This window comes from Opisthocomus hoazin, chromosome 2, assembly GCF_030867145.1.
Source record: "Opisthocomus hoazin isolate bOpiHoa1 chromosome 2, bOpiHoa1.hap1, whole genome shotgun sequence".
Lineage (NCBI taxonomy): Eukaryota > Metazoa > Chordata > Aves > Opisthocomiformes > Opisthocomidae > Opisthocomus > Opisthocomus hoazin.
Genome location: NC_134415.1, coordinates 8,538,116 through 8,552,943, shown reverse-complemented (window position 1 = coordinate 8,552,943; position 14,828 = coordinate 8,538,116). Strand labels below are relative to the sequence as shown.

Below are 14,828 nucleotides of genomic sequence, written 5' to 3'. Positions count from 1 at the left end.
ATACCTCTGTATGCTCATTTTCTTTTAAATTTGTCAGCAACTTTGTTTTTATGCAAAATAATTTTAATTCTTCCTGTGATAAGAGGGGGATCCTTGGTGGAATTCTTTAGTGCTTTCTTAACTTTCTGTGCTGTAGCTATTGCAGACACTTACTAAAATTTAGGAATCCTGTTGCGTTTTAGTGCATGTGAATCCACACGAAACTTAAGAGCACGCCAACGGCAAAGCAGAAATGAACGGCTGAAGCTGCTGCTGCTTGCTGTTAGGTGGCTGCTGTGTGTGTGGCTTTTTGTGTTTGAAGAGTTAGGGAGGTTTGTATTAAACTTTCTTCAAAAAAATGTATAAACTTCTCTTGTTTCAGGAGAGCCTTGCTGTTGTTTATACCACGTGCTGCCCCAGTCAGTACACCATATATGAACCTGTTATTAGACTGAAAGGTCAAGTGAAAGCTGTACCTTCTCAGAGACCTTTCAGTTCAAAAGAAGTTCAGAGCAATGTACTGGACTCTCATCACCTGAAAACACTTCAGCCTGTTGAATATAAAACTCTTCAGGGTATACTACATGAAACTGGAGGAACTGGTGCATTTGTTTTCCTCTTTGCTAGGGTAAGGGGGCTGGAGGAGAGGGGTGCATGTATCGGTTCTCCCGGGCAACATTGTCTTTGGATCTGGGGTAGCACATCACATATTCTAGCTGGCTTGCTGTAGTCTGCATGTGATTTATTTTCCAGAAATTTTCTTTAAGAAAAAATCTGTTGCATAACACAGACTACATCATACAGGTGGTCTTAAATTGGAAACTTAATTATAAAACTGTCATGTAATGTTTTTTATAATATTGCTAGTATGTAAGATGTGGTGTTACATTCTGAGGCTATGAGCCTTACCTTAGTTACTGCTTAGCTGTGACCTTTACACGGAGATGCTAATATTTGTGCTAGGAGTCTCTGAAGTACTACAGCTAGTTCAAAATACTGATGTAGACATAAAACTTGTTTGGTTTTGTATGCCTCTGGCAGTGGTACTGTTCTGAAAGGTATGCGGAGAGTAACCAGTGCGTGTTGGACTGGAGACAGTCAGGTGTTCAGACTTCTGCTTATGAAGACACTGCCTGCTGTAATTATAACATTGACAGTGAAAGCTGAGGAGAAGATCCTTATTCTTATTGTATTATGTAAATTTATGCTGTGTACATACTGAAAATCCTGCTGTAGACTATTTGCATCAGTGAAGCAAGCAAACAATAGCTGTTGGACAATACAGGTATACGTGTGTAGCAAAGTGCAGGAGAACTAATGGTTACACAGCAAGGGAACCTATAGAAACTGAAATTCCATTCATGTGAGATTTCCTGCTCGTAACATTTTTGGTAAAAATACTATTTGCTCTTTCTTGGGATTCAAGAATTGTGGGAAGCAAAGAGTGAAGAAGGGTCTGTGGTCTTCATCGGTCAAATTGTTTGTTTCTTCATGGACAAAATAAAACTTTAATGTTTGATACTTCCCAGTAGAGATAGTCTAGACCTTCTTAAAAAGTGATTCTTTTAATGGGGGTCTTTATTTTCTTAGCAGATCATTATTTACCGCAGTAGGGATTATCACCTCAGATATAGTATCTGAATGTACACATATAGCCAAAAATGAAGGTTATGTACATAACCTCAAAATCTTTAAAACAAATTTAATCCAGAAGCTATGATTTAAGATGGCAACAAAGCATTTTTAAGTCTTTTCTCTAAATGTTTCTCACTTAAACTGTTTTATTAAATTTTCCTTTTCTTCAGGTTGTAGAGATCAGCAGCTGTGAAGACACTCAAGCTTTAGCACTACAACTTATACTATCTTTAACAAAATACAACCAGCAGAGAATACAGGAGATGGACAATTGTAATGGTTACTCTATGATTCATCGAGTGTTAATCAAACCAAAATGTATTGTTGGATTTTGCATGTTGAAGGTAGAGTGCTCTTCAAACCTGGTGTTTTGTTCAATGTTAGCACAAGTTTAGAAACTTCGCTGTGATTTAAATCTTACATTTGAAGCTGTCTTCACAAAGGCAGAACAGTGATTTGGAGCAAGTTCGATTTCGGAGTGGTTTGGCTTGAACTAGAAACTCCTGATAAGTAAGGGGAGAAAAAGGAATCACAGAATGGTCTGGGTTGGAAGGGGATCTTAAAGATCACCCAGTTCCCACCCCCTTGCTGTGGGCAGGGACCCCTTCCACCAGACCAGGTTGCTCAGAGCTCCATCCAACCTGGCCTCGAACACTGCCAAGGAGGGAGCAGCCACAGCTTCTCTGAGCAGCCTGTGCCAGGACCTCGCCACCCTCAGAGTAAAGAATTTCTTCCTTGTATCCAGTCTAAATCTACCCTTATTTAGTTTAAAGCCATTACCCTGTGTCCTATCACAACAGGCCCTGCTAAAAAGTTTGTCCCCAACTTTCCTGTAGGCCCCTTCAGGTACTGGAAGGCTCCTGTAAGGTCTCCCCTCAGCCTTCTCTTCCCCAGGCTGAACAGCCCCAGCTCTCCCAGCCTTTCCTCCCAGCAGAGCGGTTCCAGCCCTCGCATCATTGCTGGGGCCTCCTCTGGCCCCACTCCAACAGCTCCAGCTCTGTCCTGTGCCTTCTGGGCTGCCAGCGCACACTGCTGGGTCATGCTGAGCTTCTCATGAACCAATACTCCCAAGTCCTTCTCCTCAGGGCTGCTCTCAGTCTGTTCTCTGCCCAGCCTGTATTTGTGCTTGGCATTGCCCCAACCCGTGTGCACTTGACCTTGTTGAGCTTCATGAGGTTTGCACAGGCCCACCTCTCAAGCGTGTACAGGTCCCTCTGGATGGCATCCCATCCCTCAGGCACGTCGACCACACCACTCAGCTTGGTGTCCTTGGCAAACTTACTGGGTGTGCACTTGCTCAGGAAGCGTTGAAAGACTGATTTCAGAGGAGGTGGGGGGGGAGGGTAAACTTAAACTTGTAAGCAATTCATTAAAAATATTTGAGTGCGCTGGAATATCTTTAAAAAAAAAAAATACTGGTGTTAAAAGAATGAAGCCTCTTAAATGCTTCCAGTGGGGTCACTAAATTCATTAACTATTTTCATTGACCAGGTAGATATAAGCCTTCCTTATCAAGAGTTTAATGTCTCTTTAAAGTGGGTTTTTTTTTGGTTTTGAGAAATTGAGTAAGACAACTGTACTGCTTTGTGCTTATGACATTAAAAAAAAAATTCACCCTCTTCCAGACTCTTCTTGAAGGATGCTGCAGTGATGAGATCCTCTATATAAATGAAAACGGGCAATTCATGCTTGACACAGATTCTAGTGCGGTTATCCAAGATGTTCAATTGTTAGAAAAGCTGCTGCTTGACTGGAAGATATGGTCTAAAGCGGAGGTAATTACTTTCATTTTGGGAAGGTTTTAAGTCTAAAAGTCAATATTTTAAAAAAAAAAAAAGGTGGTAAAGTGTTATGAGGCCTGAAATTAACTTCTCCAGTTAGATGTCAGTAATTACTAATATTTTCTAAAATTAATGGTCCTTATTTTTTTGACTAGCTGATAGTAGCATCAAGCTTCCGTTATCAGTGACATAGGTAGCCTTAGTGTTTTAAATTGTGCAAATGTAATGTATGTAAATGACTTGTTGAATAGATCCATTTTTTAGGGAAACTTGTTCAGACTGAGGAGGACCTGTTTCCCTCTGGAGTTAAACCGTTGAAAATAGCCATCCAGTCTTAATATAGCAAAGAGTATATAAAACTAGTGTTAGACAAGAAGTAATATTTTGTAGCTTAATCACTAAAATATGCTTAATTTTGTATGAGCATAACTTTTGTGGTAGTTTCTAGTTCTGACCTGACCATTTGCAGTCATTTAGTCTTTTGCTTAGGTGCAAAACTAACTCGACTTGATTATGTTCCTAAACTGTCTGTTTTTTTTATTCTCAGTGCGTAGACTCAGAAATACATTTTTGAAGCCATGTTCCTGTCTTGTTTTTCAGCAAGGTGTTTGGGAAACTCTGTTAGCAGCTCTAGAAATCCTTATCCGAGCTAACCATCACCAACAGATATTTAACATCAAGCAGCTGTTGAAAGCTCAAGTGGTACATCACTTCCTCTTAACCTGTCAGGTTCTGCAGGTACTCGCACTCTGAAATCCTACTTTGTGCTTGGCAAATACTCAGTTCTACCTGGGGGGGAGGTGGGGAAAGAGACTAAATGCTGTAGAAAAAAATATTTCAGTAGACGCTGTCCTCTGTGCTCCCAGGCCCCTTCCACCTTCTTCAACAGGTATTGTTGGTGTAAACTGATAGAGATCCCTGCTGGGTGCCCTACTTACTGCTCTACAGAAGGGGCAAGAGATTTTAATCATTTGGTACTATTTCAAAACCTAGGTGCTACATTACTAGCACAATCCTACATGAGTAGGAGCTGAAGTGAACTGTGACCCTTTTATAAAGACCTGGGATGTCTCTTACTAGCTCGTGAGCTGTCTCTTATGAGTTCAAGTCTTCATTCCTGAAAAACATAGATACTCTGCAAGTAGCAGAAACCGTCTATCCTGCATCTCATCAGTGTGAACAGGGCAACCGGCCGGTAGCGCTCAGTCTGGGCGCTCCTCTCAAAATTTTGATCCAGTAGTAGCTTCCTCCATGACGTGGAGATGGCTGGAGTAAAAAGCTTCAGCCCTTTGATAGACACTTCTTAGGGGCATGACTTTTGAAGTGGTTTCCTGCTTGTAGCACGTATCTGTTTGTGAAAATATATATTGTAATCCCATTTTTCTACACTGTATTTTCTATCTTACATTCTTTTTTTATTCTGAGTTTCTCTCTCTAACACATGAAATGCTTGTGTTGTTTTTTGCCTCTTTTAATGATTTTTTTAATGTAAATAATTTTCATTGCTGTAAATTTTTAATTTCTTCATTTTTATGTGGTATTCTCTCCTATGGGAACTTGTTAGTGGTACAGTTAACTTTTAAAATTACATATTAATGCAAATGCCTAGATACAGAATGTTGCATAGTATTTTCCCTGTCTTTTGCACCTGAGTACAAATGCTAATATGCGTGCCTATTGGGCAAAAATTAATTTCTCAGTTTAAAAAACTACTCAAATTCGTCAACAATGATTTGGCAATTTATTGAAAATGATGGAATGAAAGATAGAACTATATAAATCATTCTCTTCGAAAACCTCACTTAATTTAACTTCATTTACTCCTTTTCAACCAGCATTCTCCGTTAAGGTGCTTGGGTACCAGAAAAGAGGTGAAACACAGAGAAGTTAGAAACAAGCTAATTGCCATAATTGCAGTGAGGCTTTCCATAAGTTTCTTGAAGTCCAGTTCGAAAGTCATTGTTCAGTTGGTAGACTTTTTTCAAATAGCCATTGTTAAACTGAAATTATAATTATCAATGAAATCTCAGAAGTGTGTGTCTATAAAAATGGCCATTAAAGGGGAAATACAGAAGACCCAGTGTATTACTGTTTGGAAAGTTCTTAATGTTTGAAATGTTGGTATCAGCAACTATTTTAATTTCTCTACAAATATGTAATACAATGGCAGTAAACTACACTTTCAGTGGTGATTCATGTCTTAACCCTCCAGCATTTCAAGTCGGAGTAGTATAGTTTGCAGAAGATGTTAATTTTCTAAAAATAAACTTGCATAACATCTGCAAAATTTGGTTTGCGCATGAATTTTGAGTGTGTTGAACTTGGGTGGCATTGAGTAGGTACAGTAGCTCCTCTTAAAGAATGCAGGCTTTACTATTTAAGCTTTTTTATTGTCTGTTCTACTACAGCATGACAATTAAAAAAAAATACAATTTTTGTCAAATGAAAAATATAAACAACTTACAGCTGCATTGCTCTTCCTTTCTAGGAGCATAAAGAAGGGCACCTTGCATCCCTGCCTCGGGAGGTTTGTAGGTCGTTTGTGAAAATAATTGAAGAAGTACTTGGATCTCCTCCAGACCTGGAGTTGCTGACACTGGTCTTCAACTTCCTCTTAGCAGTTCACCCTCCCACTAACACATATGTCTGTCACAACCCCACCAACTTCTACTTTTCACTGCACATAGGTAGATATGTCACATTTAACTAGAAATAAACAATAAGATAAAAATCTAGTAATAAATTAGTATCTTAAAAAACCTCTTGCACTCTTGTAAATTACTATTCTGTGAATATATTCTTTGATTGCTGTATTGTAATAACTGTATATAAAAAAAATTATTGAACTATTGGGACATAGTAAAGTAAAAGTAGTTTACAGTATTGAGAGACATTATAGTTAGACTTCGCTTGCTTGGCTTTCGTGGAGAGCTTTCTCCTGTCTGCAGCCATAGATAATCTCTTTGGTGGTTGTCTTTAACTTTCTTTAAAGAGAGTTTGATGCTGCTAAATGGAATGCATAATGTTAGCTGTCTGTATAGATGTATTTGCCGTTGGGCAAATGTTAGAAAAAACGTCTAGTTTACCTGTAAACGAGGCTTCTTCAGAAATGTGTCTATATGGTCCTGTCTCCATCTCTACTTTCTTGTTTCCTGTTACTGAATTCCTAAAAAAATGAAAGGCCTGGGGAGCATTTTTTGCGAATGATCAGTTGCGCTGCGGGGTGTCGTTGGCAGGCACCGTCAGTGCACGGCGCACAAGTTACTGAAAGCACTTCTGTGCTGCGAGGGCCGCGGATACAGGGCAGCGGCTGTCCTTAAGGTACCTGTACTAGGTGAGCACTCTGGCAAAGCGAGCGGTGCCAGCTTTACAAATGCTTTCTTGCTCTCTTAAAAAACGAGAAACTGGTAGATGTATAGTTCATGCTTTAATATTAGCATTGTGCAACCCTTAGCCAGAACTTATATGAACATGGAAAGGATCATCCACTTTTGAAATCTTTTCTTCTTTTGCAGATCCACGTATGTATCCAGTTTTAATAATTAGTTTCAGAGGCAGTACAGTTATTTTTCTCTGTATCTGTCATCTAATACTAATAGATGTAAAATTCTGAGTAAGAGTAAAATGCACTTTTTGATACTTTGAGCCTGTTTGAGAACAGTCACCTGGGTTTGATGTGGCAAAAAGTCAAAGTTATTACTGCTTGAATGCCTGCAAGGACCATCTTTAAATATAATTACTTTAGAACTTCATAATATTTTCAGTGTTCTAAAGTAACTTTTAAAGATAAATGACTAAAACAAAAATTTGTTCTCATGTGCTTTTTCTCAGATGCTTGCGAGTTGAGCACTTCTCGTTAGCCTCCAGTGATCACCTTGAAATGTAACCTGGCTGCTATGAGCCTAAATATTTTAAGAATGAAAATTTAAAAAGTTCTTATGTAACTTTCCCCTTATCTCTTCTTTCTAGATGGTAAAATTTTTCAGGAGAAGGTTGAATCGCTTAGGTACCTGAGAAATTCCAGCAGTGGTGGGAAGTCAGTAGACGGTTCTGCGTTTGTGATTACAACTCCAACTGGATTTACAGCTTTACCACTGGGAGGTAAAACAATGCTGGAAAAACAAGGACGTCAAGACACAGTCCTTTGACAGATGACTAGAGTGCCTTGAAGTGTTGCTTTCCCACAGATATTTCTTACAAAGCTCCCCCTGCCCCTTGGAGCTTGATGCCTGAAGAGCAGAGTAAGAAGGATGGGATTGAACATCCTACCTAAACGGCTCTTCAGTCTCAGGTTGAGACCAGTTGCCCCATTGGTGGCTCAGGCAGTGAAGTGGACCTGATAGCTGAACAATTGTATTTGTTAAGCAGACCTGCTAGAGATGTCTGAGTGCCTTAACCAGGCGATAGCTGAAATAGTGAGCCATAAGCAGCTGTCCTATCTGTGCAAAAAGCATGAAGCTGATGCTTTCCTTCATTTGTGCATAACTGTTAACGTCCATCTAAATACAGTACTAAAGTGTCAACATGTAGTTATACTGCAGATATGTGTACTGTTCCTGCATGACAGGATGGGAAAGTATCTTAAAGAACAATTTAGATACCTTGGTTATAAAAATTTAAATTTAATAGCTTTCTAGAAACAGTCTCATTATATAGCATGCTAAACACGTTGAGGTCTATAAAGATAAGTGCTTTAATCAGTTTTGAATTCATCTGATACGGATGCTGAAATAGTGTGATGTTACTAGTTCAAGCTGGTAACTTTTATCAGTTGGTGTGCTGTCAGTGCGATATTTTGTTTTTTTGCATTGTTATTGAATTAGATTTTTAATCATACTTTTTACATCTATTTGTGTAGGCAATCAACAAATCACTAGTAAAACAAAGGCGAAAACATACAGTTTATGTCTAAGCCTTTATTTAAACTCGTTAACAATGATAAATAAATTCTAAATAAAAAATACCTAATCTAACCAAGTTTACCAAATATACAAGAGTGGAGACAAATTACTCTGATCTCTGACTTAGCTGCTATATATTTCAGATCATGTATGACTTGGCTATATTGTGTATCGCCAGTGTAATACCTTTCATAATTGATGTCTTGTTGCTACTTCACGTGGGAGGAGCAAACTGAGTCTGCAAGCACTACGTCAGTTGAAACGGTGTTAGTTCGAGTGTCTTTTTTTTATTAAAAGCAGTGATGTGAAGAGCAGACTACAGTACTAAATTGTGTATAGAATTAGTCATTCTCCCATATAGATTATATATGAAATCTTACTCTTATAAACTGAGTACTCTTCATTGTCAGTAGTACCAAACTGTTGTTCTTGAATAAAGAGTATTCATGTGTGCCAGAGGAATACTGAAGATAAATTTTTATGAAAATAGGTGTTTGAGTATTGTGTTTCTGAATGTGAATTTCTGAATTTAGATACAATATTTGAAAAGGTATGGTCCTTAGGTACTTGCTGCCTGCATGTGGGTTTGCAGCTTGTGCTGCGTGCTGGTGTGTGTGCAAGCTTGGCTGTAAGATTGTTGCATCTATGTAGATTCTTCCTGTTGTCTGAATGCCAGCTTGGTCTGGCTATGTTTGCATATGTATGTGTGTACGTATATGTAAGTATTTATATATTAGTTTTATATATAATCTCATTTTTAAAAAAATATTCCTGATATATCATCATTGCATTAGTACTAGCCGGCCAGTGCATAGTTTTGGAAATATTTCTGAATGAACAAAGTCTCCTTTTCCTAGACGAACAGAAAGCTGCTTCTACCAGCCTGGTAGACAGACTGCTTTCCCTCTTAAACGTGTATTTTATGAAAGACATCTGTAATGTGCTCTGAAAATTTCACAGAATCACAGAATGTTCGGCGTTGGAAGGGACCTCTGTGGGTCATCTAGTCCAGCCCCCTGCCGAAGCAGGGTCACCCACAGCAGGCTGCACAGGACCGCGTCCAGGCAGGTCCTGAATATCTCCAGAGAAGGAGAATCCACAGCCCCTCTGGGCAGCCTGGTCCAGTGCTCCGTCACCCTCAGAGTGAAGAAGTTCTTCCTCATGTTCAGCTGGAACTTCCTCTGCTTCAGTTTGTGCCCGTTGCCCCTTGTCCTGTCGCTGGGCACCACTGAAAAGAGCTTGGCCCCATCCTCCTGACACCCACCCTTCAGATATTTACAGGCATTTCTAAGGTCCCCTCGCAGCCTTCTCTTCTCCAGGCTGAACAAGCCCAGCTCCCTCAGCCTTTCCTCATGGGAGAGATGCTCCAGTCCCCTCATCGTCCTCGTAGCCCTCCACTGGACTCTCTCCAGTAACATTTGACTGTTTCAGTTCAAAATGTGCCCTTAAAAGGAAGTCCTGTTAAATAAAATATGCACTGATTTGTAATAAAATCTGAAGTATACGTAAAGCCTTAATGCAGAAAGGGTTGGTGAATAGTATTTCAATGTCCACTGAAACATGTTGGTAGATTGGACCTCTTACACAAGAGCTCCAAATAGAGCAGCCTGCTCTCTTTGGCCGTGCTTTGAGCAAGGAGGCTGGGCTAGACAATCTCCAGAGGTGCCTTCCAGCCTCAGTAATTCCATGATTCTGTACAAATTCCTGCTGAGGGTTAGCTGAGAGGATCATAATGTATATCCAGAAACTCCAGTAGTATATATGCAAATATTATTTTGCATTTTATATATATTTCAGATTCGTGACTTGCTAAATATATATAGCTGCGTAATAGTCTACTGTCTCTACTTGATCAGCCAAATCTGAGCTATGCAGGGTGTTGAATCAGTTTTGCCACGTTATATTGGCTGGGATCATCACTGTGTTGAACGTGTGTGGGGTGTAACATCGAGGGAAAAGCTTGTTTCTAGTGTAAAGGGAATGCTAAAGATATCCTTATTTCTCTAGGTATAGCTTCCAAAGCTCATGTACAGCAGAAGATAAGCTCTCAGGCTCCTAAAAGGCTTTGCAAAAGCTTACCAGCATCTCCTACGTCCTCACCTCAAGTTCATCAAAAAAGGCTAACTGAAAGAGTGGGCAGGAGCATTGATGACCTGCAGATCATTGGCAAGCGTGACTACGTTGATCTCCAGGGTAGAAATGGTTTTGTAGAAAGTTCTGAAACCATAAAGATAGCGCAGGAAGAACTCTTTCTTAGCAGTTGTGAATCTGCAAAAACGGTTTGTGACTCGGAGCTAACACCTGCTGAAGCATTTGAAGACATTGCAAAAGAAGAGTTATCTGAAAATGCATTTGAGGGTAAAGAAGCAGATGTAGATCTAAAGTGTAATGAAGGTGGCGGTGCTGGAGCTGAGCCATCGCTCCGTCGTCCAGACGATCTGAAAGGACTGCCTTCATTTCAGAAGAGTCAGAGTAACTTTGCAGGGTTGGGCTTAGCGTTTTCCGTTCATGGTGGATCATCAGCCATTGCTCGCTGGCCAAGCTTTGCTGACAAGAATGTTCCTGAAGACTGGGAGAGTCTTGCTTTTTCTTCAGCTAATGAGGATATCCAAAAAACATCTGAAAGCCCTGATGATGACAGGTAAGCAGATAAACAAAATAATAAATTAGCAGTAGCTCAGTATATGAGCTTTGATTTCACAGTTCTGGGTCCTGATGACTTTTCTACAAAAATTGGAATCATGAAAATTAAGGGAATGTGTTCAATGGCTGTCAAAACCTCACTCATTAAGTCTCTAGTCCGTAGAATTGTGCTGTTCCATTTTTTTGCATTATTTCTGTAGCAAATTTTAAAAATCAGGAATTTTGCTATCCTGTGGTAGGAGTGGGAACTCGTTATGCTAGCTCATAAAAAATCTCAAGCAAGTAGTTCTAGTCAGATTATCCTTCTTGCTGTCTGCTATCAAAAAATAAGCATTAATGAAGAGTGGTGATAGGAGTATTGAGAAATGTTTGTCAGATTTCCTCCTCTTTCTCCTGCCCCCCAATTCTAGATAACTTATTATGCTTTTTTTAATGTTTCCTGTTATAGACAATGAAATGCGGCAAAACTTATTCCTCTCTTTTCAGATGTACAGAAGATTATCTTGTGCTTATCTGTTGTGGATTATATGACCTCTTGCGTGGAGTTCTCCTGATCCTGCCAGATATCATGCTAGATGATGTGATGGACAAACTTATCCAACCTGACTATCTTATAGTTCTTGTGAACCACCCATCTCCTCTCATACAAAAAGGAGTCATTAAAGTAGGCCTATATAAAATGTTTTCAGCTATAAAGTTGTGAACTAGCATAGTTAACGTCGGAAACGTGAAGTTTTCTTAGTATTTTTTTATTTTGCTTTCTTCAGTTTTCTAGGTTTACTTCTGAGTTTTAAGATATGTTACCAGCCCCGCAGATTTAAAACAAAAACCAGCACAGCACAAACATGGATTCCTTTGATATATAAATGCAGTCTATGATCTAAGCCAGAGTCCTTAGGAGCATATGACAGCATTGCTGATGTAAATGGAAGCGACAATGCAGAATAAGTCTGTGAACATGTCTTCAACATTAAACACATGATGCACTAGGTTAAATTAAGGTGCAAGTGAAGTTTTGGCTTCTAACACAGTTGACTTTCAGTTATTGTGGGGAATCATCCACCCATTTGTGGCCTGAACATGGGCTTGAGGCTTCAAAACGTTTTCAGAGATTTTTGTAGTATTGAGAAGGACTATGTTCCTGAATGATAACATTACATAGATTAAAAACTCCAAGTAGATTTGTATTTTAATTTGAAGAAGAATAAGATTATATGGCTTTATTAACAAAATGATCCAAAAATCATGCATGTACTTGCGGACTGAAGTGCAGGATTTAACAAGCGTAAGAAATTTGAATGTATTTATATATGCATTTTGTTACTCATATGTGTGTGATTTCATCTCCCTCAAACTTGACTAAAAACCTAAGAGTCTTCAGATTAAAAGGATTAAGTCAGCTGTTGGTTGTAACAAGGGCAGTGTCGACTGCAGTTGCAATAGTGTGAATGATGTTTTTAATCCAGAATTTTAAATCTTTGCATTTCAAACTGTTCAAATTGCCTACAAGAACTTAATTTTCAAAGGAGTTATGTTAAGTGTTTATATCTTACATCATGATTATGCATTTATTTTTAGTTGTTGGATGCATATTTCAACAGAGCAAGGAGGGAGCAGAAGGAGAAATTCTTAAAGAACCGTGGCTTCTCCTTGCTAGCCAACCAGCTGTACCTTCACCAGGGGACTCAGGATGTCGTAGAGTGCTTCTTGGAAATGCTCTTTGGCCGCTCTGTTGGCTTGGATGAGGAGTAAGTCGTGCTTTGCGTTCTGTAACTTAATGATTGAACTGCAAGCAGTGCACTTTGCTGCTGGAGGCAAGGATGTGATGGTTTCTTACTAGGAAGAAAATAGCAATTAGAAAACTATCATTATAAATTCCTTCAAAATTGTTTTGAAATATTTCGTTTGTAGCTTTAACATTTAAACGTGTTAAACTTCTTATGACTGTTGTATGGCCCTTAAGCTGTTGATAAGCAGTTTCACCTGCTGGGTGCTGTCAGCTGGGATCCTCTAAACCCTCAGCCCTCCTGAGGGCCTCAGAGGCCTGTGCACTCCGAATGTTCCACCATCAGTTTAACTCTTCCTGCTCTTTCTGATCCTGCATGAAACTCTGATTTATATCCCTAGAAGTTTTAACTAGTACACACTAGGCTTGTGCTACTGGATTTGGGTAGATGATGAAGGAACAAGCTTGATGTTACAGCTGCTTCACAGAATCACAGAGTGGTTGGGGTTGGAAGGGACCTCTGTGGGTCACCCAGTCCAACCCCCTGCCGAAGCAGGGTCACCCAGAGCAGGCTGCACAGGACTGCGTCCAGGCGGGTCTTGAATATCTCCAGAGAAGGAGACTCCACAACCTCCCTGGGCAGCCTGTTCCTGAGTCCCTATTTCTTTCAGAGAACATCCCACAGCTACACCATTTCCTTTAACCGAAGAGCCACCTCGCTGACAGGAAAGGAGATTACCTTTGTGCAGACAATAGTTGAAGTACATGATATTTTTTAGAATTAGTCTGACTACTTAATGAATGTAGAGGGACAACATTCATCTAAGGAGTCATCAGTGCAAACATCTTGCACAAAGCTCCTTCCCAGTTGCTGCCTTTGCAGGATTTGTAGCCATATTGCTTCTGCCAGTTGGCCTGGTCGTCACCCCTTAAAAATATTCCTGTTTAACAGCAAGACTTAAACCTGGCTGCTTAATTCGCCCCAAAGCAGAGAACTGTTATTTCCTCAGGACTGATTATGGGGCTGGAAAAGTAATTCTGTTGTCTCAGGTTTTTAGGATTGTGTACAATAGTCGTGATGGGCTGATAGCCTTAGTGTAGTAATCCAATTTCCTAATGCTCAAGTAATAGAAGGTCTGAAGCACTGTTTTGAGTTCTGCAGTAAGCCAGAAATTGCCAAATTTAATTGAACTTCAGCAGTAATGGATGCAGGCTATCAAACCTGCTGTCAGTCAGTATATGATTATATTGATGCCAAGCTGTATCTGGTTTCTCGATAGTGTCTCAGTGCCAGCTGTAATACATATTGCTGGAAAGATGATGCAGCATATTTTTCTACGCTGATTTAAAAAACCCCTTTGTCTTCATGAAATCTATATTGTAAACAGTTAGTAGTTAACTGCAGCTTCACATATATTTTTTAGGCACTTCATTTCCTTGTTGGCTCTTGAAGTGTTTATTCTGCTCTTATTTCCTTTAGTAGAGAGGCATTGTTACTGCAGTGAAATGTAGGGAATTGCCATCTGTATCTTTGCCAAAATACTGGCATAGGCTTGTATTCTAGTTGCATATACCAGGCTGCTATTTGAAGGATGTCACTCACTTATATTTATGTTACTAGATTTGATCCGGAAGATGTCAAGAATGTTGGACTCTTTCAAAAATGGTGTGTCATTCCTGTTCTGGGTCTTATAGAGAACTCTCTGTACGATAACGTCCTGCTGCACAACTGCTTCTGTCTCCTGCTGCAAATCATAAATTCCTGCTCGAAAGTTGCAGACCTGCTGCTTGATAATGGTTTGCTGTACGTGATGTGTAATACGCTGGCTGCTCTCAACGGACTGGAAACAAAGTGAGTATTGTAGCAGTTGCTGTAAAATAGTCCAGGCACAGCCTGAAGTCTAGCAAAAATGACTGTATTGTATTTGTTCTACTTTCTAAAATGATTGGAGATAGTGTACAAAATAACACTGTTTTGAGACTTTCAGCTTTCGTTTTACCTGTAAGTGAAAGTTAATGTTTAGATATTCAGTTCAAACAATGGAATATAGAATGTTCTTTCCATACCTCAAACTTTCAAGTGAAATGACACTTTAAAATGCAAGTTTGTCACACTGTGTGCAACTAAGATGCTTTTCCTAATAAAACTCACCTGAACAGTAA

General features: G+C 39.5%; 1 protein-coding gene across 3 annotated transcripts in view; it reads left to right on the top strand.

The window, feature by feature from the left end:
• The window catches only part of LYST (lysosomal trafficking regulator), an 89,824-nt gene that overhangs the window by 44,899 nt on the left and 30,097 nt on the right, over positions 1-14,828 (top strand). For all 3 annotated transcript variants that reach the window (XM_075412379.1, XM_075412374.1, XM_075412384.1), the window contains exons 17-26: positions 362-607; positions 1,785-1,958; positions 3,240-3,389; positions 3,996-4,133; positions 5,884-6,082; positions 7,365-7,496; positions 10,304-10,937; positions 11,426-11,603; positions 12,518-12,687; positions 14,287-14,517. In XM_075412379.1, coding sequence (XP_075268494.1) covers positions 362-607; positions 1,785-1,958; positions 3,240-3,389; positions 3,996-4,133; positions 5,884-6,082; positions 7,365-7,496; positions 10,304-10,937; positions 11,426-11,603; positions 12,518-12,687; positions 14,287-14,517 — 2,252 coding nt within the window. The remainder of the gene's footprint in view (positions 1-361; positions 608-1,784; positions 1,959-3,239; positions 3,390-3,995; positions 4,134-5,883; positions 6,083-7,364; positions 7,497-10,303; positions 10,938-11,425; positions 11,604-12,517; positions 12,688-14,286; positions 14,518-14,828) is intronic.